The sequence below is a fragment of the Mus caroli genome, unplaced genomic scaffold, assembly GCF_978045245.1.
Source record: "Mus caroli unplaced genomic scaffold, Mus_caroli_1 scaffold_10, whole genome shotgun sequence".
NCBI classification, from domain to species: Eukaryota; Metazoa; Chordata; class Mammalia; order Rodentia; family Muridae; genus Mus; species Mus caroli.
This window is the reverse complement of record NW_028227265.1, coordinates 46,562,315-46,587,706: the sequence shown is the minus strand read 5'-3', so window position 1 is coordinate 46,587,706 and position 25,392 is coordinate 46,562,315. Positions and strand designations below refer to the sequence as shown.

Genomic DNA, 25,392 nt, shown 5'->3' with positions numbered 1-25,392 from the left:
GATTTAGGGACCTCTCAAGGGGAACTAAGATAAAGAACAAAATGTAAGGAACAAAATGTGTGTTTCTTATTATATACCACAATATCCTACAGTCTAATTATTAACTCACAGTGTGTTCTCAAGAGGGCTCCACTTTGACTCAGAAGTCATACAGCTATAGTATGTTCGAGAGAAACAGGAATCATGGGTGTAACTGGCTCAATTTCAAACATCTACTACAAGTGGGGAATGCAGGAGAGGCCCAGTGGGGTTGGTTTGAGCAACTGTATTTGACAACATTGAATTTAGAAGCTTATCAGCTATTGGAGCAGAAATGCCCTGGGAGTTTTTTCACTACAAGCCTGCATTTCAAGAGAGAAGTCAGAGATAGCTATAGGAGTGTGGGAAACATCAGTTTACGGGTACCACTTAATCATTAGAAGTGTGGGGCTCACCTGAAGAGTGGATACTTGGGACAAGAGGTCCTGAGCCTGGACTATTCTAATGTGGCTTGGTATCTTCCCCAGTCTCTCCACTATTGATGCTGTTACAATGATGCAAAGCAATGTGTTTCTTCACTCATCATAAAGGTCATGGCCAGAACAACACTAATGTAAGAAAAGTTAAAGAAGTCAACATTGCAACTAGACATCATCAATTTGCATCGGTCTTCCATTGAAAGCCAAAGGACCTGGGGGATAATGTCCATCATTGTCCTTAGGGTCAGTAAGGAATGGAGAGCTACATAAAAGTGTGACCGAGCAAACAGGGGTTTGCTCCACCCGGTGGTGGACTGAGTGAGGCCAGCAGTGCCAGCCTCCTCAGATTCATCCTAGATTGTCTCCTATGCTGCATTCCTTTCTCCCATGTAAAGCCAGACCTCTCAGATGTGAGGGCTTTCAGAGAAGAGGAGCAAACGTGACCTTTGCAGGTCTCATATTTATTTGGGTCTTTGTGAAAGGGGCACCTCTAGCTCCTATGACTCACCTCAGAAAAGAGGAATTATGATTTCTGTGACTTATTTCAGGGGAACAGAAAATGTTCCATGTGAAACTTTACTTCTGAAACTGTTTCTGGGACCATCAAGTGTCCTTTTGGCCAAAGAACTGAGCACATCAAAGAACAAGCCATGCTTGTGGGTACAGTGTTCTGAGCCCAACACCACATCTTGCTATCCTAAGTTCCATGTCTGAGTATTATATATTCGTTCTCCCCTTCCTTGAAACTCTAATACTATGGAAAGAAGGAGGAAAGTGTCATATTTTCCCCTAGTTTCCTAAATATTTAGAAGATCACCATATGACTTTTCTTTTAATATATAGTTCATCCTTATTTTCCATTAAGCAATTTTTCATAACTACAGTCAAAACATCCCTAATAACCTTGATTTTTTTTAACCTATATAGAGCAAGTTGATGGATAAATCTAACTACCAGCATGCCCTGTGCTTGACGGTCCTTACTAAAAAGCAGAATTTGAAATTACTTGTGCTGGAAGACATCCATAAACATACCAGCCATACCAACATGCTACACAGTGGGGGATGCCCCTGACACAGAAGGATGGAACACCACCGTGGTTCTTCAGTCTATCTACAGTGGTCCCCAAGTCTCCCATCATCATTTCTTTAACTGAGAATCACAAAAGAAAACATGTGCTTCTTGATAGACCACAGGTTCCATCATGTGCACTCTCTATTCCAGCCCCAGGAAACACAGGAATTGAGAGCAGCTGCTTCCCATTTTGTACTTGGTTCCATTGAAAACTAAAAGCCAAAGATGTAGCTGGGTGGTATAGTATCTGCTTTGCATAAGTGGTGTCTTGGACCCAGTCTTCAGGACCATCAAGATGAAAAACCAAAGAAACAAACAAACCGAAGGAAAAAGAGATGAACTCCAAGGCACAAGAGGCTTGTCTCTGTCACTTTGTGTCTCTTCCTTGCTGTGACAGAATACCTAAGAAGATGATGAAGACGGAGGGAAGATGTTTTACCTCAGTTTTATGGGTTTCAAGCCAGGGTTTGCTTTCTCCGTTGATATGGATCTGTCACAAGTAAAACATTATAGCAACAGGAGCATGTTGTAGAGAAAGCTGCTCAGTTCAGGCAACCATGAAGTGACACGAGAATAAGAGAAAGAGGCCAGGCAGTGGTGGTACATGCCTTTAGTCCCAGCACTCGGGAGGCAGAGGCAGGTGGATTTCTGTGAGTTCAAGGCCAGTCTAGTCACAGAGCAAGTTCCAGGACAGCCAGGGCTACACAGAAAAGCCTTGTCTGTAAAAGCAGAGAGAGAGACAGAGACAGAGAGACAGAGAGAGAGGGAGACAGAGAGACAGAATGCTAGACAGTAAGAGGAAGGGACATAGAGAGAGAGCAGACAAGATATGCCCCTGCATCCAGTTCATCACATTGAAATTAATAGCCATATTAGACTAGAAACACAGACGTTACTTTTTCCATTCCTATGTAACACAGTATATTAAATATGCATGACCTTATCTTCATGGGTTTGATTATAGACTACAACAAAAGTATTCGCTAATATTTAGGGCGACTATGAACTCATCAATGGATTCCTCGAGGACATACGTCAGATCCTTGTGGATCTCAGCATCTCCCAATAGTACCACAGCTGAGGAATAAGTCTCATGTCCAAGCTGGCCATGGTGGGACATGCCATTAATCTCAGCACTCAGAATCTGAGTCTACACACTGAGTTCCAGGCCAGCCAGGGCTTCATGTTGACATGCTGTCTCAATAAACAAAATAGTTTACGCTTTGGGGCCTAAGGGAATGGCTCGGTAGTGGAGCATGAACAACTTGAGGTCCCAGTCGTTCTTGCCATCTCTCTAATTTGCATCTTGGAAATCCCAAATACTAGTCTTAAAAGTGTACTTTCCTAGAATAGTGAAAGCGGGGCTATTTTTTTTTTCTCTGTGTGATTTTTTTCATGTCTCTTGAAAAGCAATAGAAGACTAAGGGAATCACAGTCTATGAAAGGCTTGCCTTGGAACCAGCAAGACCTGAGTTCTAGTTCCAGAACCCACATTTAAATATTAAAGAAGCCCAGCATGCTGGCACATGGTTACAGACCCAATGCTAGGGCAGTAAAAATGGGCAGGTCCCTGGACATCACTGTCTGGCCTATCTAGTCCTGTTGGCAGGATGTAGAACAATAAGAGGCCATCAGAAATTGTGATATCATATGGTGCATACGCACACAGATGCTCACACACAAATAAACATTGGCATATATAGTCACATATATATATATGCAAATGGATGCATTTTTATTGTGCTTTCCCCCCATTATTGCATTACTCCATGTACAAAAGCAAACAAAAAGTTCACACTACATAGCTACCTAATCACCATATGGTGTATAATATATGTCTCAGAAATTGAGTTTCCTGTGCCCTGGAGTTTGGGCTGTCTGTTCTGCCCCTGCCAGTTTGGGCTGGCCATCATATCTTTCCTGAAACATTACTAAAATGGTGTCCTTCTCCTCCTCCTCCTCAAAAGAGATATTGTGTATTGTAATGTTCAGAGTGAAGAAAAATGCTACAGGAGAGTGATGACTCTATGATAGCATATTTCTCAGAACAATTGGATGAAATATGTCCTTCCTGCTTTTGCTACCAGAGTCCCAAGGCCACAGGGAACGTGACATTGGGTAGACTTAATTTATCAAATCCAGCCACTCATCCTAGAAATCCAGCAGAAGGTCACCAGGAAGACCAGGAAAGAAATCTACTTATCATGGGTACATTAAAAAAAACCAAAGGGTTGTTACGGTGGGGGTGGGGGTGGGGCAGTCGAACCCTTTTGCCTATCTTCCAGAGTATGGACTCCAAGATTATAGTTGAAGGGGCAAGAAGAATTAGAGGTATGCTCACCACACCCAGTTTTTTTACCTAAGTGTCGAGGATCCAAACTCAGGTCTTAACTTTAATCACTGAGCCGTCTTTCCAGCTCTAAATTCTAGTGGCTCTTTATCTTGGTGTCTTTGTCCTTAAAGGGGAAGGGCTACCAGCTTCAGACAACCACATCTTAAATAATTATCATACCTATGTGTAGACTGGCTAGGAAATGACCCAAAGTTTTAAGGTAATAATAGTGTCAGACATGCTAATGAAAGCAGACCTTCTAAGCTTTACCTCATTTCCCAGTGTCTGCCAAAGTAGCCTCTCAGTTGCTGCCACACCTTTGAGAACCACGTGACTCTCAAGACTTGGGAGGGAAGGCTCCCAAGGCCTCAGGCCCAAGATTTCTCCGTTTCTAGCTCACTGCCTCTCAGGTGGTTAGTCCTGGGAATTTAGGAAGCCCACCTCCTACGTGATTTTATCCTTCAGAAAGCCACTTTTGCCCTCTATACTGAGCTCATACAACAGCCAGGAATGGAGCCTGTCTTTCTATTTCCTTAGCCTGAGCTGTCTTGTTGGTCATGATCCCAGGTACCTTAATGTCAACTTGCTTCTCAAGTCCTGCATGGGCTTCACTTTTATTTTGGTTGGTTGGTTGGTTGGTTGGTTGGTTGGTTGGTTGGTTGGTTGGCTGGCTGGCTGGCTGGCTGGCTGGCTGGCCGGCCAGCTGGCTGGTTGGTTGGTTGGTTGGTTGGTTTTTTAGAAAGGCAGCTTGCAATGTCCTTTTAACAGGCATGGAAAGAGCCTTTTCTCATGAAGAAAGGAAACGTCTTCAAACATTGGTCAAAGGTATTGCTCAATAGTAATGTGTCTACCTGTCTGATATGCATAAGGCATATCAAACCTCAGGACCACAAACAAAGCTCTCCAATTTTTATGTAGATGTAGACAAAAGTAAATCTAAACAGCCAAAATTTAAAGACTTTTTTTTCTAACTTATGGTACATGCTTATGCTTAAGGGCATATGTGAGTTCCTAAAAAATTGTTTTAAGTGAAATATAGTTTTGAAATATTAATTTTTAGCCAGATGTGATAGCACATGGAAACATGCCTCTAATCTCTGCCGTCAGGAAGATGATAGGGGTAAGGAGAATTTCCTGCCAACCTGGGATCCCTAGGGAGACCCTGACACAGCAAAGCAACACAGGAGAAAAAAGAGGAAAGAAGATATATTACTTATAGTCTAGCTGAAGTTTAGAATGATCTGTGGCAACTGTTTGAAAATACTATTTTCTATTTAATTATCCACTTATTCATTGGAAATTAAAAATTTTAAATTAAGTGATTGAATTGAACACAGTGTTCTAAAATAACAAACATAATTGCAAAATTTCCTAAACTTTAGAAAGAAAAATAACCAACATTTCATGACACTGAAGAGATTGGTTCAACACTTAAGAGCATTGACTGTTCTCTCATAGGACCCAAGGTCAATTTCCAGCATCAACATGGTGACTTACAATCCTTTGTAACCTTAGTTCCAGGGGATTCCATATCTTCTTCTGGCCTCTGTGAACGCCACATGACCCACAGCCATGTTTATAGGCAAAAAAAAAACCATATATTATAATAAAATAATTTAAGTAAATTTTAAAAATTAAAAGAAAGATAACCAGCATCTCTTTCTCTAGGGTTCAGATGTCTGATTTTAAATGTAAGGTCCTGCAGACTTGTGGCATTTAATCCCTGAGAACAAAATAATGTCGATGCTTTCTTTTCTTTCCAGTACACGATAGCTACTGGTCAGGACTGGCAGCTTTACCGGGTTAGTTCCTCAACTTTGCTACCTTACAGCATGTATTGTTATGGTTCCTTTATAATTTTCCCATTTCCTAGTAAGATTTCTCAGGTTATTTCCATGTTTTAAAAGAAAGTCTATTGTTTGAATGTCCTGTTTACTCATCATTCATAAAACTAATTCTAGATAAGCTGCACAGGATAGGAAATTGGGGGAATTATTTTTCAGTACCATTTTATCTATAGAAAATATGAGTAGATTTTGAGTTCAAAACCAACTCAGGCTACATAGTAGAAAGCAAAAGGACAAAATAAAAATTTGTGTGTATGTATGTACATGTGTGTTAAGTGATCGGATGCCAATTAATGAAGGCAAATTTATTCTTATGCTGGAGCAACACTGAGATACAAAAATAAGCACAAGTGTGCTTTTATAGGGCACTTATGTTTAAAAAAAAAGTGGAACAGGTGTTTGTCATGAAAACAAATACTGCAATGGTGCCATGCCCTCTAAGGCACTACTAGGATGTACAATAAACGATCTTGCTATGAGATGTGAAGAAGGTTCTTCTTCATCATCATCACCACCACCACATCATCATAATCACCACCATCACCACCACCACCACCATCATCATCAGAAAAGACCAATTCCATGTTAATTTGAATCCTTCAAATACATTTCCCTGTTGCAGCCTCATCTATTGTTGGACAGAAGCACACATCTAACAGTAGGACAAAGATGTGCAGAGAACTTTCGAGCACACACAGAAATACCATTTTCCCTCAACAGAATAAGAGTTAATTGCCACGCCCTTCTCCCATTGCCTTACCAATGCAGAGCTCATTAGAACAGCAATGTTCTCTATACAACATTGGGGTATGATGCATTCTCTCTTGATGTGGGTGACAATGGTTCCCCAGGCACATGATTTGTAATTATTTGCTAACCTAAATTCTAAATTCTATGGTGTGTGTGTGTGTGTGTGTGTGTGTGTGTGTGTCTAATATTCATGTTCATGTGGGTGTGTACACATTTATGTATGAGTAACACATATAATAACTCAAATGTATATGGGGCTAAAGGCAGGTGGGCATTTCTTTGTCAATCTCTATATCTCTTCTCTGAACCTGGCACTAACTGATTGGCTAGACTGACTGCCCAGAGAGTTCCAGGCACCCACCTGTCCACTCTCCAGCTCTAAGGTTACACACTTGGGATGCTCCAGCAGTGTTTACAGGGGTCCTGGGACTTTCTACTCAGATCCCCAAGCTTGCCTGGCAACAGCTTTACATACCGAGCCATCCTCTTACTCCATGTAGAGCATACTCAGCTGCATACACAGGGAGGAGACGGGGAGTGGTGGGTAGCAGGCTGCATTGCTTGGTCTATATGAGCAGCCCAAAAGGCTTGTGAAAGCACAAGGCCTTGATAGCAGAAAAAGAAGCGCTGTACTCTCATGTCACACACTGGACAGCTATTTCAACAAGCTGGGAAATGCTTTGGCTTTTGCTAGTTGCCCATCTGTGCAGATATACCCTGAACCGAAGTTATGCTAGGAAGTTTCTATTCCATATGCTAACTCTGTGCCACGTGAACAAGGAACTCTACCCAACACTGTCTGCGTGGGCCATGCAAATGCCCAGACTCTGTCTTCCACCCATTGCCCATTACAGTCATGCCATGTGTGAATGACTTCAGCTGCTTCAGTTTATGACAGGTTGTCAGAAGGGAAGACAGGAATCACATATCGTTGTTGCTAACGGGTGGCTTTTCGGTTTTTCAGCGCCGACTGGGAGATGCAGCAAAGAAAGCCATCAGCAAGCTCCAGGTCAGGACCATCAGGAAGGGTGACAAGGTGAGAGCCTCTTTCCTTTGGTGAGGACATTCAAGGAACTCTGCAAAGTAGAAGACAGAGAGGAAAGGGAAGGGGAGATGGATGGAAATCTCTGTTGTCTGTACACATCAAGCACTTAAACTGCTTTTATTAAATATGGTGTTTAGAAAATACATTCAGTTTATTGGCAACAAAATATGAGACACTATGAAGGTAAGTGTTCAACAATAGCCAAATTGTACAGTCAGTGTCAGTGCCTTTCAACAAATGAATGGATTAAGAAAATGTGATACATACACATGGTGGAGTGTTATTGAGACATTAAGACGAACGAAAATACATCATTTGCAGGATAAGAGATGCAACTATTATATCCAGCATGAGAAGCAAGGTGCAGAAAGATGACTACACCACATTTTCTCTCATATTCAGATCTAGCCTTTGCAAGACTTGGAAATAGAAGGGGCCCCTGCTTGAGAAAAAGATGAGGAGCCATGGAAAGGAATGGAGGAAAGGGAAGTTGTGGGAAGTTCACAAAACTGAAGTGTATGTGATACACACATGCCAAGATGTCATAGTGAAAGCCAGCATCATATGCAGGAGATGCGTGCTTCAAAGGGTATGTGAGAAGCCGGCTGCGGAAGCTTATGACCTTACTCCCAGGGCTCAGGAAGCACAGGCAGGGGGACTTCTGGGGGTTCCAACCAGCCTGGGCTACATAGTGAGTTCCAGACTAGCTAGGATTGTATGAGACCCTGTCTCAGAAGAAAAAAAGCCAGGGGGTGGGGGCGGTGGTGACGCACGCTTTTAATCCCAGCACTCGGGAGGCAGAGGCAGACAGATTTCTGAGTTCGAGGCCAGCCTGGTCTACAGAGTGAGTACTAGGACAGCCAGGGCTACACAGAGAAACCCTGTCTCGAAAAAAACGAAAGAAGAAGAAAAAGAAGAAGAAGAAGAAGAAGAAGAAGAAGAAGAAGAAGAAGAAGAAGAAGAAGAAGAAGAAGAAGAAGAAGAAGAAAAGTGTGGCTGTGATGAACACACAAAAGTGTCCCTTGAAACATGTGACAAAATGTGTCTTCAATTTCAGCTGAAGCTTCCTAGAAGTCAATATAAAATGAAAAACAGGGGGAAAAAAGTTCAATATTTCAATCGGTATTTGCTTACCCTGTTTCAAGTGATTACTCTTACTATGACCCATGAAAGTTTTCCCAAAAGTCCTTGGAAAGAGGGCGGGTTTCCCACTGAGCTGTGCTTACCACAAGTTTGAAGTATAAATGCACAAATGATCTTTAGCTCTTCTGAACTTTACCACTTAGAATCCCCAAAGTCACTGTACATCCTTCATCACTGTAAAATAATGGCATGGAGCCAAAGGCCATCACACACCTCCAGGAAGAGCCAAAGGGCCAACAGCCCAAGTCTGTGGGTTCTAAGGATGGCTTAGCAAAGGTTGACAGTCCATGGTGTCACTCTCTGGTGATCAGGAGTGGACTCATGTGCACATCAGGTGCTATCTCTACTCTGCATAGCTGATTTGTCTCACATGTTATATGCCACCAGTTTAAATAATATGAGAATGGTGCTGAGATTAATAAGGGAAACTTCATTTAAAAGGATAACCAGGGCCATGGAACGATGGCTTCTTTGGAAAAATGCTTGCCCTGGCTGACTTTGATCCCCAGCACTCATATCAAAGTGAGATGTGGTGACACTTGCTTGTTGGAATAGAGTCAGGAGGAGGCTGGAACCAATCAGCCGAGCCAAGCAGGAGAGCATAAGTTTCAGTGAGAGACTCCATCTTAAAAATAGATAGATAGATAGATAGATAGATAGATAGATAGATAGATACATACATACATACATACATACATACATACATACATACATACCTAGATACATACATAGATACATACATAGATACATACATAGATACATACATAGATACATACATAGATAGATACATAGATACATGCATAGATACATGCATAGATACATACATAGATACATACATAGATACATGCATAGATACATACATAGATACATATATAGATAGATACATAGATACATGCATAGATACATGCATAGATACATACATAGATACATACATAGATACATGCATAGATACATGCATAGATACATGCATAGATACATGCATAGATACATAGATACATACATAGATACATGCATAGATACATGCATAGATACATGCATAGATACATACATAGATACATACATAGATACATGCATAGATACATGCATAGATACATGCATAGATACATACATAGATACATGCATAGATACATGCATAGATACATACATAGATACATGCATAGATACATACATAGATACATGCATAGATACATACATACATACATACATACATACATACATAGATACATGCATAGATACATGCATAGATATACATACATAGATACATGCATAGATACATGCATAGATACATGCATAGATACATACATAGATACATAGATAGATACATACATAGATAAGGTTTGAGAACAACTCTGATGCACACCCAGATGCCCTCACATGAACGCCTACACAAACCCAATTTAGAAATGGCGTATATTTTCATCTGTGTCTTTCCCTACTCAATAGAGAGGAAAATGTGCCAGCATGATGGCATATGTAAGCCACGAAGTGCCACTTTTAGGTTTGCATATAGAAAAAGAAAACAATCAAAACTATTTTTATTTACATTTACTATACACTTTAGATGCCAGAGGACTGAGTAGATTCTAAGTCATCCTGACAAATATCACTCTTCAGAATGAGGAAAGAGATTTACAGCATTTTAGGAACAGCACTTGTGAATGGCACTTTCCTCACAGAAGCTCTCAGAGGAGAAACAAGGGACGATTTGAAGGGATGAAAACTAAGCCAGCCAGTGAATTATTAATGGAGCAGACCTGCTGCTGAGAAGCTGGCCCCAGGCAAGCTCTCCTTGGTTGATGGCAGTGTTTGCTCAGTTCGGAAGCTAAAGTTGGCCTTTCTGCTTCTTCTGTTGCAGGAAACAGAGTCTGATTTTGATAACTGTGCAGTCTGCATAGAGGGGTACAAGCCCAACGATGTGGTCAGGATCCTGCCCTGCCGGTGAGTAGTGCAGTTGCCGGCTCTGATGCAGAGGGGACAGAGGCCTCTGTGTTGGCATTGCAAACAAGCAAAACACTTCTTTCCCTGCAACTTTGTTCCTGAAAAACATACTACCACATGAAAATAGAACCCTTTCTTATCCCCCTTGCTTGAAAGGCAGACCTGACAAGTCAGCGGGCATCCATGCTGTGTGTGTAGTGGCAGCTCCTTGGATATCTCTCTCAGTAACACACAGAATCACTTCTGGCTTTTATTGGTGCTCTAGCAACTAAAATAGCAAAGTCTAAAGATGCTGTGAATGGCCAGGACACTCAGCGATTTGAATATGGCCAGCAGGAAACAGAGAGCCAGAGGCATATTCCATTTACCTTAAGTTTTACCAATGGAAAGAGAATGGGTCAGATTCCCACAGAATTCTGTTCTGGAATCTGAGAGAACATTCTAGCATGTAGACATGGAAAAACTCCCCCTGCCCCCTAAGGATACTCCAATTACTTTAACTTTTCTCCCTAAGCCTGTCACTGTCACAGTGCCTGGCGTTTTCTTTGAACATCCTAATTAAATCAAGTAAGGTAGAGTTGTGTAAGAGCCACATCTCTCATAAAAAAATCCTTTTTTAGTTGCACCTGCGCAAGTGTCCTAAAAATAAAAATGTAATTGACTCAATGAAAGGTACTTCATGTAGAGAAAATGATTTGCAAAATTCTTGAGATTAAATGTATATTAAGCAGAAAAGAATATAACACAGAGATATTCACCATCGATTGCTTTCCACCAAATGATACCAACATTAAAACTGTTTATTAGAAATACAAATGGAATAGAAAAGCATCCAGGGAATTGGTTTAATAATCTCAGGAGGACGAAGAAGTGACCAAGACAATGAATAAAAGACTGGATGCTCAGATGGAACTCAGCATCTCTCAAGAGATCCTTCTTGAAATGCTCACAGCAGTTGCCTGCTAGGAAAGTGGAAGTGGAATGGCTCTCCACACAGAACCTGCAAGTGTGGGTAGATTACCTCAGTTTACAGACATCTGACTGTCCTTAAAGTGGAGCCACAAACAGGGTCACATTGACATGTCGCAATTTCCTGTGTATGAACATACTCACTCTGAGTACATTCTTAATGCATTTATTTGTTTGTTTGTTTGTTTGTTTAAGGGGTGCACAGAAGCCACAGCAGGAGTGTGGCGGTCAGAGGGTAGTTTCTGGGAGTTGGCTCTTTCCTTCTGCCATGTGGATCCTGGGAATGGAACTCAGGTCACCAGACTTGATGGCAAGCACCTTTCCCCACTGAGCTGTCCCCTGACCCATAATTACATTCTTTCTGGACATCATCCAGTGCACAGGCAGTGATTTCCAGAATGGCTATGAAGGCACATTAGTGTGAGGACAACAGGGACCCCCTCTGCTTATATCTTACCTTGGGGGTTTGGAGTTTCGGGGTGAGAAGCAGGTCAGATGTTTCCCTTGCTCCCCTTCCTGCAGATCCTATGCTGTTAGTCCCTACGAACAGATGCCCATGACCACGTAAACGTCTGCTTGTTTATCTGTCACTCCAATGTAATGAACAAGATCTGTTTTCAAGAATTATCTATAGCATCTCATTTGCTCTCCTGCTCATCCTATAGAAAGGACTTTACTCATCTAAAGCTTTAGCATACCTAAACGTTGTGGATCTCCATGAAACAAACTGCTGGAGACTTGAAACTGCACAGTCAGGGTGTGGTTTCCCGTAGCCTGATTCAGGGTCTACTTACGACAAGTTACATTTCTTTAACAAGATTCAACTTTTTCTTATTAATGCAGATCCCCTGTTATCATTTTTAAAAATTAATCAAAAGAGCTGGTATTTTACCGCTTACCATTAGAAGCAGTTTTGGGGTCTCAGCTTTATTGCTATCAGCCTTTCCTTAGGCTGCTCCGAGTGGCTTCAGGTCTCTGCTTTTCTGTATGATTGTTTTGTTTCTAAGCCCAAGCATCGAGCTTTCCAGTATTATACCTGTGTTCATTCTTTGAGAATTTCATATCTATACACAGTGTGCTTCAATCATGTTCGCCTCCCCTGACCCTATCATGCTTCCCACCCCTGCCCCACCCCAAGCCCTCCTTTCCTTCTGTCTTTTGCTTCATAACTTACCAAGTCCAACTTCTACTGTGCATACACTCATGAGTGTGGACCATCCACTGAAATATTGTTGGCCTACTAAGGACTAAACCCTTAAAGAGAACTGACTCTCCTTTCCCCAGGAGCCATCGGTTCCATAGCTCCTATTAGTGGTGGATGCTCCTGAGCCCCTCCCCCCACTACGTGGAGGGATGACTGGTTTGATTCCATTCACTCTTGCGCAGGCAACCGTGGCTGGCATTCCTGAGAGCAGTGGTCCTGTCATGTCCAGAAACATGCCTTCCCATGTCTTCTCAGGCTTCAGTCCTGCCTTCCCTGACCACTGTCCTTTACAATCTTCCCACCCCCTCTTCCATGATGGTCTACGAACCTTAGGAGGAGAGGCAGGGTCACACATTGATTCTTTATTCTTCAAGTGCCTTACTCGCTGTCGTTATTTTCTTATTATAGACCCTGCTTTAAGTGACAGAGCACACCAAGCATTACCCCATCATGAGTTATGCTCCATCTTATCCTTGTCACACATAAGCACTCTCTGAATAGCTCCTGTGTGTTTTACCATGCTGGTTTTAAAATCAAGGTACTTTTATGACTGTTGCTGGCTTCTCGCAGGCAGTGTGTGCTAATGGATGCTCTCAATCAGACGTAGTAGAGTTTGCTCCTTTGCTCCATCATTTCCTCTGGAGTGTGATTGAACCTTTGCTCCTACGAGTACAAGAGACTCCCTCTCCTAGTTTTCCCAGACTTATTCATCCATGGAATTGTTTGTGTGTCCTTGGAGTAAAAGCTACTTCAAAAATTATTCCAGTGTATAATATGTCTCTTCTTGAATGCTACATTCTGTGGCTTCATAATCCCTGAATATTGTAGATATCATCACTGTCTGGGTGTCTTTCCAATTATCCATGTGCACACATACACCATGATAGTTTCAAAAGTGTGCTATTGTCCTCTCTCTCTCTCTCTCTCTGAGAATTCTACATAAGTTATGGTAAATGAATAAAGCCTCCTTTCTCATCTGTCATCGTGGTAATTATTAAGGTGAAGTCATATACATCCATGCCAGCTCTTTCTTTCCCCTCTCCCTTTCTCTATCCAGTTCTTCTCTAACACATGAACACAAGGCTCCATTGATATGAACCTGGGCCTGTGTGCACAATGTGAGGGACAGACACGCAGTGGCTTGCTCAGCCAGTTGGCTACAGCTACTTCTAACTTTTGTGACTTGGATTTGATCCCAATTCATCACTAAGGCATTTTCCAGGAAACACGGGTTTTGCTATGTCATACACACATCAAGATGCGCATGATGCTACATTTTCTGATGGGCTTGTGAATTAGACTAGAGCTTGTGGTTATGATTCTTAGCCACAGAACATATCTTCCTGAAGCACTGTATTGATCTTCATTGTCTTCTCCTGTCCAGAGAATGAATAATGCTCTCTGCTTCTTTTAACCTATAACCTCCCTACTCTTTGTCCCAGTGGTTACTTCTTTCAGCCCACTTATCTGTCTGTGTTCAAAGACACAAAATTTCAAGAGGAATGTATATTTCTTAGGTGGATCAGATGTCCACAATTGTATAAGGCAAAACAATATGATTTTCTTGCCAGTGTCCCTATAAAATTATTTCCTATCTTTAATTTATCGCCACTTGGTGGGGGCATTACTGTGTTTCCTTTTAATCTGGCAGTCTCTCCCACAGCTGGGGACAACTTCAGAAGCGTCCTGGTAATAAGCGAGCCTTGTGACGAGCTTGTACATGAGCAACCCCTTTGGAACAACAAATACCGTACAGCAGAAACAGTAGGATATACCACATATGGGATGGAAAGTGGAGTGGTCTTGTGGAAAACAGGAATTACAGTGGAGAATCAGGAAACAGCATGATATGGGTGTCCACAATGACAAATTTCTGCTAATATGATAGGGCTAATACCACAATGGATTTAGAAAAGGTTTTTATAATAACAATAATAATAATAAGGAAGAGGAGTAGGAAGAGAAAAAGAAAACATCCCTTTGGTTTATTTTCCCTTATTACGATTTATTTTTAGAAAGAAAGAAAGAAAGAAAGAAAGAAAGAAAGAAAGAAAGAAAGAGAAAGAAAATAAAATCTTTATTTACTTTTATTTTACATATATATGAGTATCTTGCCTACATTTATGTCATGTATGTCTGTGCACCACATTCATGCAGTTGCCATAGAAACCAGAAGAGAGTGTTAGATCCCCCTGAAACTGGAGTCATTTGTTAACCCTATGTGGATGCTGGGAACCAAACCTGGATCCTCTGCAAGAGCAGTGGTGCCTTTAACCACTGAGCTGTCTCTCTAACTCTGATATCTCTTCTTATTTTTAATCCAGGTTTGATTATCTCAGATACCCTCATTATAGAAATGTTTTATAGTATAAAATATTTAAATATCTGCATAGCTCCTGCATGTGGGTAAGAGCCACTATCATTTTCTCACGTTTCTTCCCTTTGCCTTCTCGTCCTCATTTTTGCAAGTTGGGAATACTGTTGTCAACATCTTCAATGCCCTGGTCTTCTTGATTATTGTAAGAATTTTCCAGAAGGAGTACTAAGTTATTTGTAGCTCGTTTTGACCTTCCTTTGGGCTCTGAGGCAATAACCAGAAGTTAATAGAGCTCTTGCTTGCATAAATCACCCAAAAAGCCTTGGGATGCCAAGGGTTTTGTCGAAAGAGCTTTGACTTCAAAAGCCTGTCATGGCCTGGGTGGAATTTTCCATTGAGGTAAGCCATGAATGCACCCCATTCTCTTGAACTTATTTCTTAGTAATCCACTAGGGAGGTGTTCACATTCACATTCCACCCCCACAGAAGATGCAGAAAAACAGTTTCTCACACTTGGCTGTGCTGGTTTCTGTCTGTAGAAACCATACAACCCGCTGGCTTATTATCACAGAGTCTGATTGCTAAGTAAAACTTTATACACCTCAAGTTGATCTCTCTGGCTGCTGTCCTCTGACTTTCATGTAATTCACAAGTAACTTTCTGTACCTATGGAGGAGGACTCTAAGCATCAGTCTTCTGAATGGTAAAGAGATCTTTATATTGAAGCGGGGGAGGGAAGCTGAAGATAATTAGCAGCTAGCAAGCTGTCCTGGAATTACTATAGTCAGGAATAGTTATATAGTTCTGCTGATTGACATGCAATGCTGCACCTAATCCAGAAGAGTCCAGGATGAGTGTCCAGAGAGCTGTGCTTTCACAGTGTGAAAAGTGTGAAACTCTGCAGGGGCAGAGTTTGGGGCTTCTGGCACTTCTCAGCGAGATGGATGCCAGTTTTCCCCCACGTCATGTCACCTAGTAGATCAGGCAAACCTGGAATGTATTTCTGGGCTTGTTTGGAAAATCTTTAACCATACACTTTTCCCTTCTGGTCATTTCCTGCTGTGTAATTGAATGGTGCTCACCTACATCATTATTCAGCCATCACCACCACCCACTGGGAGAATTGAATCATCTACCACACTGAAACCCTGGGTCCCCTGAAAACCCAGCTACCACTCAAAAATACTATGTCCCCCACTGGGAGGCCTTTGTGTGATTTGGGGCTATAGTCCAAATACCCTTAAAATTGAAGTCATAAGATTTCCTGAATTCATGTGGGAGAAAACATAGTACCTACACCAAAAATTCTGAACAGTGTGCATGGCAGACAAGCCTTCTAGAAGGTCTGTTCAGCATGTCTCAAAAGTTTACCTACATCCTTCCTACCAAGCTTTCCTGAGCTTTATAAACAACCCACTTGGGGTGGAGAGATAGCTCCGAATGTAAAGCGCATACACACAAGCAAGAAAGTGGGATCATAAAAGCCAAGAAGGAATGGTGGCCCAGCTCTAAGTCCAACCTTTGGAAAGCAGAGAGTAAGCTGGCTGGCTGCATTGGCATCAGCAAGCTCTGCATTCAACTGAGAGACTTATTCACTTATTCACTTATTCCTCAGGGAATAAGTGGGGAGCAACTGAGAAAGTTACCCAGTGCCAGACTTGAGCCTCCGTGAACACACACACACACACACACTACATGTATGCACACTACATATACACAAAAACATGTAAATGCATAACAAAGTCCACCCACAGTCCTTACACACTATTGTTCACGCCGTGGGTCCCAGATGATAGTAAAAGGTAAAATCAAATTAGATTCTGCCATTCCAGTACATACTCCCATTTAGGGCAAGAGGGTCGCTCACTCACGATATACAGCAGGCACATGAGCATAATAAACACTCTAAATGAAAATGTATGGCCTGCTGTAAGAAGGAACATCCTTTTAATATTTGATAAGTGGAAGAATCACAAGTGAATGTTCCAAACATTCAAAACAAAATTGCCCTTAACATTTTAAACCCAGGGGCCAGTCTGACCATAAGATGAGTCTAAGGCATTGAATGTCCATAAGAACGGGAAAGCTGAGACCCTTATAGCAAAAGAATGTTATAAAATGCTGTGAATGGCTGAGGTTCTGGCCCCGTAGCTCATAAAGTAGGAGACAAAGGAACATTTTCCAGTCAGGCAGGAACAGCCTGACCTGAGTTTACCCCTCTCTTCCTCATGCATATTCCTGGTCAGGAATAGATATCTTCTATGTCACTTTATTTGGGAAAATATCCTAGCTAGGCCTGTAGAAATGACTCGGTGGTTAAGAGTACTACATACTGGCCTTATAGAGGACCCAAGTTCAGTCCCCAGAACCCATGTCTGGCAGCTCATAACCTTCTACAACCCCAGCTCCAGGGTTACCCATAGTCTCTGGCTTCCAAGGTCACCTGCACTCATGTGCATATACCCCCACACACATACACCACACATACATGTATTTAAAATTAAGTCTTTAAAATATTGATGGCTGTTAATTATATCCATCAGATTTGACTTACTTATGCTCTTGTTATGAAATTTGGATTATAGAACATTCTTTTTATGGTTATTTACTTATAGCTATTCAAATTGTTTATATCCATTTATTTATTGCTTGTGGCTAGGGCAGAGGCCATATGCATGTGCACTGGCACACAGCTTACGATAATCCATTCCCTCTATCTTTTTTTTAAGATTTATTTATTTATTATGTGTAAGTACACTGTAGCTGTCTTCATATACTCTGGAAGAGGGAGTCAGATCTTGTTACGGATGGTTGTGAGCCACTATGTGGTTGCTGGGATTTGAACTCAAGACCTTTGGAAGAGCAATCAGTGCTCTTAAACACTGAGCCATCTCTCCAGTCCCCCATTCCCTCTTTCTGCTACCTACCAGCCCAGATGTGTTTTGCTTTGTTTTTTTAAAGCATAGCTTTCAAGGGTCCCATGGCTCACTTGGAAAATTGTTGAAAATAGAATATATATATATATATATATATATATATATATATATATATATATATATACATTAAAACTAACAAAGAAAATAACATCATTCTTAGAACTAACAGGTATTGTATACATTAAAACTAACAAAGAAAATAACATCATTCTTAGAACTAACAGGTATTGCATGTGCATGCATACTTTAAATACTATGTAGTCAACAGTTGATACTGACGTAATTCTAATGTCTCAGCTACTTAAAAGTAAGCACGCCCTTGTACCTTTAGAAATTACTTTAAAATTGGTAGGTGATAACATGAGAGTCTACTCTTGCACTGATTTAAGTCAATTGCTCAGTTTTTAATTTGCTTCCAATATTTCATCATTCTGAAATCATAAAGTTTGAGGTTCTAAATTGAGTCCTAGGATGCAGACTTCAAAGCTGATTTATTGGGTCCAGTGTGATGCAGAAGTATCTTGAGAAGTTTTCTCAAGTTGTTTTCTTGGAAGATGGTAATGATTGACAGCTCACTCGCTGCATGGGGTGGGGTGTTTCATTAGTGCCCTCTGGAACCACAGAGTTGTACTTTATAAAGAGTCTCTCTATCCTGATAGGCAAATATTAGGATATTTAATTCCTGTTTTGATTTAGTTCTCTGAGATTTTACCTTTTGTTAACATAATTTTAAAGCTTATACAAGTTGATGTTGATTGGACGGTGTCTCTAATTTGAGATGTTAGGCTAGAAAGGGACCTGTGACCTAAAATTGATAAACATTTTAACTAGTTCTAGATTTTTCTTATTTGAGGGTAAATAATGCTTTTTCTCACCTGAATGCATTTTATTTTTATAATGCTTTTTGATTAGTGGAGTTTTTAAGATTATGTTGTAAAATGTGTGTGTTTCAAAGGTTGGAGAGATTGCTCAGCAGGTAAAACGTTTGGCTCTCAATCATGAAAAGCTGAGTTTGGATTCCCAGCAGCACATTTAAAAGCAGTAAAAAAGCTGGACAGGGTGCAACACTAGGAGGGGCCGAGGCACCAGGAGCTCCAGGGGCTCCTCTGGTCTAGGCAGGCTCAGTGAGAAACCCTGTCTCAAATATAAATATTTAAATGTGCACCCAAGCACAGAGACTGCATAAGTTCATAAGCAGACTTTCATGCGACTACTGGTCAGAAAATGAAAACAAGCATTCTTTTAACTATAAGGAAATCATCTAACAAGTTTGGGTCATCTATCCAGTGGAATACTTCTTAGCAATCAAAAGAAGCTGCTGGTGTTCAGCGAGGCACAGATAATTGGAGAAACATTATTCTGAGCACAAGATATCCTGGGGAAAAAGTATCTACCTTATAATTCTGTATGCATGAAATAATAACAAGGAAAACGCCTCTCTAGGGAGGAGTTGTGTGGCAGAATATGGTTGCTGACTATGAGCAGGAAAGGACTTGCTGGGGTGACAGAATGATGTGCCTGTGTACCTGGGTGCTAAGCATGCTCACACCTAAAGGCCACTGTGTGTGTAAAAGGCATGACTTCTACTGCATTACAGCTTCATCTAAAGTAATTCCATAGCTCTCCCATAAACTATACAGTGGTGGAAATCACATTATATTCAAGTAGAAACTTGGCTGGTGGTAGTGCTTTAACCATTTTTCTCTGACTACTTCAGATGTTTATGTGCACAGCTTCCGTAACTTCCAGTAACTACATACCACTTAAGGAAGGGAATAATGGAAAGATGCATGAAAAAATTAGCCAGGCTGAGAGACCTCAATGTGCTCACTTGTGTCACCTACGACAAAACAAAGGTGACTTAAGAACAGGATCCTGCACTGTAGTAACCCCATTAAATATGGCATTCAAGTGACCTGGTCCCTGGTCACATTCATCAACTAGACACACAGGATGAATGCCAGCTAGCTTTGCTGCTCTAGCCAAATGGTATAATTAGACCAGGGTCAAGTTCTAAGGACAGAGCCTTCGTCTAACTTAAAGCCAGGGCCCCACAGTTACCTCCCAACTTGCATTCTCCGGCTCTGCCACTGGAATTTAAAAAGGTTAGCTGTAACCTGGCAGTGGTGGTGCACACCTTTAATCCTAGCACTTGGGAGGCAGAGGCAGGTGGATTTTTGAGTTCAAGGCCAGCCTGGTCTACAGAGTGAGTTCCAGAACAGCCAGAGCTACAAAGAGAAACCCTGTCTTGAAAAGAAAGAAAGAAAGAAAGAAAGAAAGAAAGAAAGAAAGAAAGAAAGAAAGAAAGGAAAGAAAGAAAGAAAGAAAAGAAAAGAAAAGAAAAGAAAAGAAAAGAAAAGAAAAGAAAAGAAAAGAAAAGAAAAGAAAAGAAAAGAAAAGAAAAGAAAAGAAAAGAAAAGAAAAGAAAAGAAAAAGAAAAGAAAAGAAAACAAACAAAAAGAGGTTAGCTAAGAAGAGCCAACCTAGCATTGTTTCGCTTTTAATTTTGTTGGGTTTTCTTCCATGCTGTTTAAACACAACAGGAAAGAGAGACAGCTGGGTAAAATAAACAGTTATCAGAAGAGTTGAACTCTGAGAAGCATTTTACACTTTACAAATCACTTGTACATTATTTTCTAATCTATACCTCACAAGAGCCTATAATATACACAGGACAGGTACCGCAATGACCTTGGATTTCACTAAAGGAAAACTTGAACTTTTCCTTCGGTCGCCCAGAGCCTCAGCGCGTTTTCCCCTCCAAGTCCATGTTCCCTCTGCTGTAGCCCTGACTGTGACCATGACACATCCCCCAGCTCAGCCCTGCTCTGATCCAGGCAGAAGGCGTGATGAAAAGCACCTTTGCTTTGGCTGAAAAATATCTGCATCCGATACTCAGAGTTACTCTAAACCGAACACCTAAGACCCCGTGAAATCCAGAGCAAACCTACCGGCCCTCAAAATCTTCTTCTCTTTCTCCTCTTAATCTGTCCCCTTCTCTGTCTCTTGATTTCCTGAATCTCTCTCCCTCCTCCTCCCCCTCTCTCCTTTCTTCATTCCTCCCTTCCTCTCTCTACTCTCCCTATCATCTTCTCTTTTCCCTCTCCCTCTTTCCCTTCATTCATCTCTTCCTCCTTTTCTCTCTCTCTCCCTCTCTCCCCTTTTTCATCTCTCTCATTTCCCATGCCACACAACCCCCCCCCTGTCTCTCTCAGTCTGTCTGTCTGTCATAGGCTTTTACTGCTATGAAGAGACACCGTGACCAAGGCAACTCTTATAAAAGACATTTAATTGGGGCTGGCTTACAGGTTCAGAGGTTCAGTTCATTATCATCAAGGCAGACATGGCATAGTGTGGGAGAAGCTAGGAGTTCTGCATCTTGTTCTGAAGGCAAACAGGAGATGACTGGGTTGCAGGGAGTTAGGAGAAGGGTCTCAAAGCCCATTCTCAAAGTGACACACCTCCTCCAACAAGGCCACACCTCCTAATAGTGCTATTCCCTGGGCCAAGCATATTCAAACCACCACTCTCTCCCTCCTTTCCTCTCCTCCACTCTCTCATATGTCTCTTCTTGCACTCTACATCTCTCTCACATGCCTGATGCACCATCTCTCCATCAATGGAACCACTCTCCAGTTGTGTGGTGACATAGAAGAGGAGCATTCATAACCACCAGGATACAGTTACTACTACTTCTGGACACAAGTGCTTTTCTCCCATTTTCTTTCCCTTAAGTGTCATTTGTATTATTTACCTAAGCTAGATAAGCTGACCTGTAACATGGAATGACTCACCCTTGGTCTCAACATTTCCAGTAGTGGGATTCTGCCCACTATGAGACTCTAGACCTTGGGGGATAGAGTTTTGGGTAGACGGACCCTGGCTTGGTCAATAAGAAGCATCTGGATGGTAAGTGGGTTCACCCCTCCTTCCATGGAGAAGCCTAGAAAGATGAAATGGCAAGGAAGGAGACAGTGGAGGTGAGGTGCTCAGCGTGGAGAATGAGGAAGCAGTATATGTCTCTGCTTTTTCTCCTTACTGGCCTATTCCTGCCCGACCTATTCACTCTATTTCACAATGCTGCCCTGGCCCATCCTTTCCAACTTTGCTTACCAGATTAGTGTTTAAATTATTATACAGTTCAACTAACCTAGATTTCCCATGCACATGTAGCACTGCCCCTTTACCCCGACCCCAACAATTTCCTTTTCTTTGTCATTCTTTCTTCTTGTCTCTACCTTTCAAATCCCCCCATTCTTTAGGCTACACAAGAGACCCTATGATACCTGTTAGGTTCATAAATTCTTCACAATGTAATAGCTCCACTCTCTGAGCTCCATGGCAATTTTACCTGTGTCTCTTAATGCCACTAGACACATGACTAATTAGCTCATATCACTTACTCATTGAACATGTCATGTAAGCAATATGCAAAGAAGCATGTAATTAAATCAACCATTCTTTTTGATACTTTACTAGTCATGATACACTAGGCTTTGCTGCACTAACAAAAAGGTCTACTCTTCATGGCTCACCACAACCAAGATTTCTCACTGTCTTCCAGGGGTTCTGCTGACACAGCAGGCAACTGAGTTGCCTCAGAAGGCTGCTCTCGATTCTCTTTCCATAGCTATCTATCCAGAATCAGTCACATACCTGTAGATGCCATTAAGATATCTTCTGGCTTTCCCATGTGACTTAAAGAGGGCCATTTGGCACACTGGAAGGACAATGTTGAGCTGCTATAGAGACTCCTGATGGTATCCTCATTCTACAGGTGGGAATCTGAGGTTCAAGGAGAATAAGCACTTGAAGCAAGAGCATAAAGCTATTCAAGGAAATAGTAGAAATGTGAAGACCTCCACTCCTGTGGCCAAAGAGGAGAAGAGTGGAGCTGAGTGGAAAGCCAGGCCAACTCACTGATTTGAGGACAGGGTTTGCTGTGATTCAAGTGTCAGCCCTGCATTTTTCCAGCTCACAGAGCCTTGACTTCAGTCTGCTTCGGTTTCCTTTTCCAAAAATTACCAACAGTTTTTACCTGAAGGAATGGTTGTGGATCAATTATGTATGTGACTTTCCTAGAATACAAGGAGTGGTAGTCATTGTCAGTAGCACAAACTCACTTAGATTTCACTCTCACATCATTGACAACTTCGAAAATATGATTCAGACACTCCAAAGTGACCTTTCAGCTGCCCATGGAAGCACTGGCTATACTTGTAAGGAGCTGATGTTGCTCCAGGGAATGGGATTCTAAGGGACTCATAGTTTTTAATATGCATGTCATTAAAGAGGGTAAAGCAGCTTGCACCAGTACCCAAATCACATTTTTTTAATGTGCATGGCTGTTTGGTCTGTGCACTATATATGCTCACAGAGGCCAAGAAATGGCTCTGGATCCCTTGGTCTAGAGTTACAGAAGTTTGTAAGTCACCCACCATGTGGGTGCTGAAACTAGAAGCTGAGTCCTAGAAGGTAAGCCAGTGCCCTTACCTGCAAAGCCCTCTCTTCAACCTCCAGAACCACAAAATCTTAGTCCAAACTCCTGGATGGTGGTGTCAAAGAGTCTCTAAAAGTGGATGAGGAGGGAAAGGGAGAATGGCCCTTCTTCTCCAAGGGAGGACAGAAATGTCATCTAACTGGGTAGGAAATCAGACACAGGTGAACAACAGAAAGCACTGGGTGTGGGAATGAGTGTGACCTGGTTTATCATGACTACTAAGCACTGTGTGGACCTACTCACTTCTCAGTAGCACTGTGTGGTTCTGCATCCTCACTGTCTTCATTACTATTCTGTTGTTGTGATAAAATACCCCCACAACTCGGAGAAAGGGTTTATTATGGCTTATGGTTCCAGGATAACACAGTCATCATAGTGAGGAAGATGTGTGACCTGCAAAAAGCTGAGCCACGCTGCAGCCACACTCAGGAAACAGAGAGAACTGTGTTAATGGAGTTGTTGACAATTTACAGTTAAGGAATGCTAGCACTTTCATTTTGTTGTGTTTGGCTGGAGTTCATTTTTTATGTGACGGTTTTTATCTTAGACAGAATCTTTATATGTAGCACAGGTTGGCGTTGAACTAATGATTCTTCTGCATTAGTTTCCTGGTTGCTAAGCTTGTAGATGTGTGCTATGATAATTTAAAGCACTCTCTCTTTCTCTCTCTCTCTCTCTCTCTCTCTCTCTCTCTCTCTCTCTCTCACACACACACACACACACACACACACACACACACACTTACTGAGTGTGGAGGGGGGCAGGGAAAAGAGAGAGAGACTTTCCCTTAAAAGCTACATTCCCATAAGATAAAATGTTACCGAATATAACTGAGTCTTGGAGCACTGAGATGATTTCCTAAGATTGAAGTGAGAAAAAAACCTCCAGTCTAAGAGTATGAACTCTCAATGGTTTTTCCACTGTATATAAGAAGGACCCACAAGGGAACTGTGGTACTTCTGTGAAGGGAGGGACCTTGTCTTAGTCATGTGTCTGTGTACTCAGTCCTAGTACAGAACAGAAGAGAATGACATAATAAGTGCTCTGTCTTCAGAAGATAAATCTGGCAGCAGTGAGTAGGATGGAGATCTGTTCTCTGTGAAAGCCTGTCAGCATGGGGAGACATTTAGATGCTCCTGCACTAAGGAGAAAAGTCATGAGGTGATCAGCAGGGAGTCGCAGTATAAAAAGAAAGGAGGAGGAGGAAAGGAAAGGAGGGAGGGAGGGAGAGAGGAAGGGAGGGAGGGAGGGAGCAAATGAGGCAGAGGAGATGAGAAAGGGGCCAGTGAATAGAGTTGATAGTCGTGTGCAGGTGGGAAAGAGCATTGGCTCCTTCAATAAATAAATACACACTCACACAGAAAATGTTTCGTGATCATCAGCTCTGTCAGGAACTGTTATCAATACCAAGGGTGCTGTGAAGCAAATGAGGACTTGGCTCTCGTGGAACTTGTACATTCATTGAAAGATGTACTGGTAAGGGATCTACAGAGGAACAGACCCAATGGAAGAGACACAGAGATAGATGACAGCAAGACAGGAAGACAGAGGAGAACATAAAGAGAAGAGATGGAGGGAGATTTCAGGGATTTGGACTGCCTGGGTGTAATACTCACAGGTCTGAAGTTGCTCTCCAGGGTGGGCCTTGAGCTACACACTTTTGGGCAGGAGTTGATGCTTCAGATTCCAAGGCAGGATATCTTCTCTGGGAAAGCTTAGCATGGTTGAGACCCTTCAAAAGTGCTTGGATTAGGTCCACCTAGATCAGACGATTATCTACCCACATCTTCCTAGCAATTCCTGGATTGGTGTTGATTGAACAGACAGGCGGCATAGCATTGCTGAGGAGAGACAAGTGAAGGAGCATACTGTGAGAAGT

The 25,392-nt window shown here is 41.8% G+C and overlaps 1 protein-coding gene across 3 annotated transcripts in view; it reads left to right on the top strand.

Moving 5' to 3' along the window:
* Rnf150 (ring finger protein 150) overlaps positions 1-25,392 on the top strand; it is a 218,915-nt gene that overhangs the window by 138,621 nt on the left and 54,902 nt on the right. For 2 of the 3 annotated variants that reach the window (XM_029480588.2, XM_085843783.1), the window contains exons 3-5: positions 5,628-5,666; positions 7,426-7,497; positions 10,505-10,587. In XM_029480588.2, coding sequence (XP_029336448.1) covers positions 5,628-5,666; positions 7,426-7,497; positions 10,505-10,587 — 194 coding nt within the window. The remainder of the gene's footprint in view (positions 1-5,627; positions 5,667-7,425; positions 7,498-10,504; positions 10,588-25,392) is intronic. The other variant, XM_021170854.3, reaches the window with a different exon arrangement.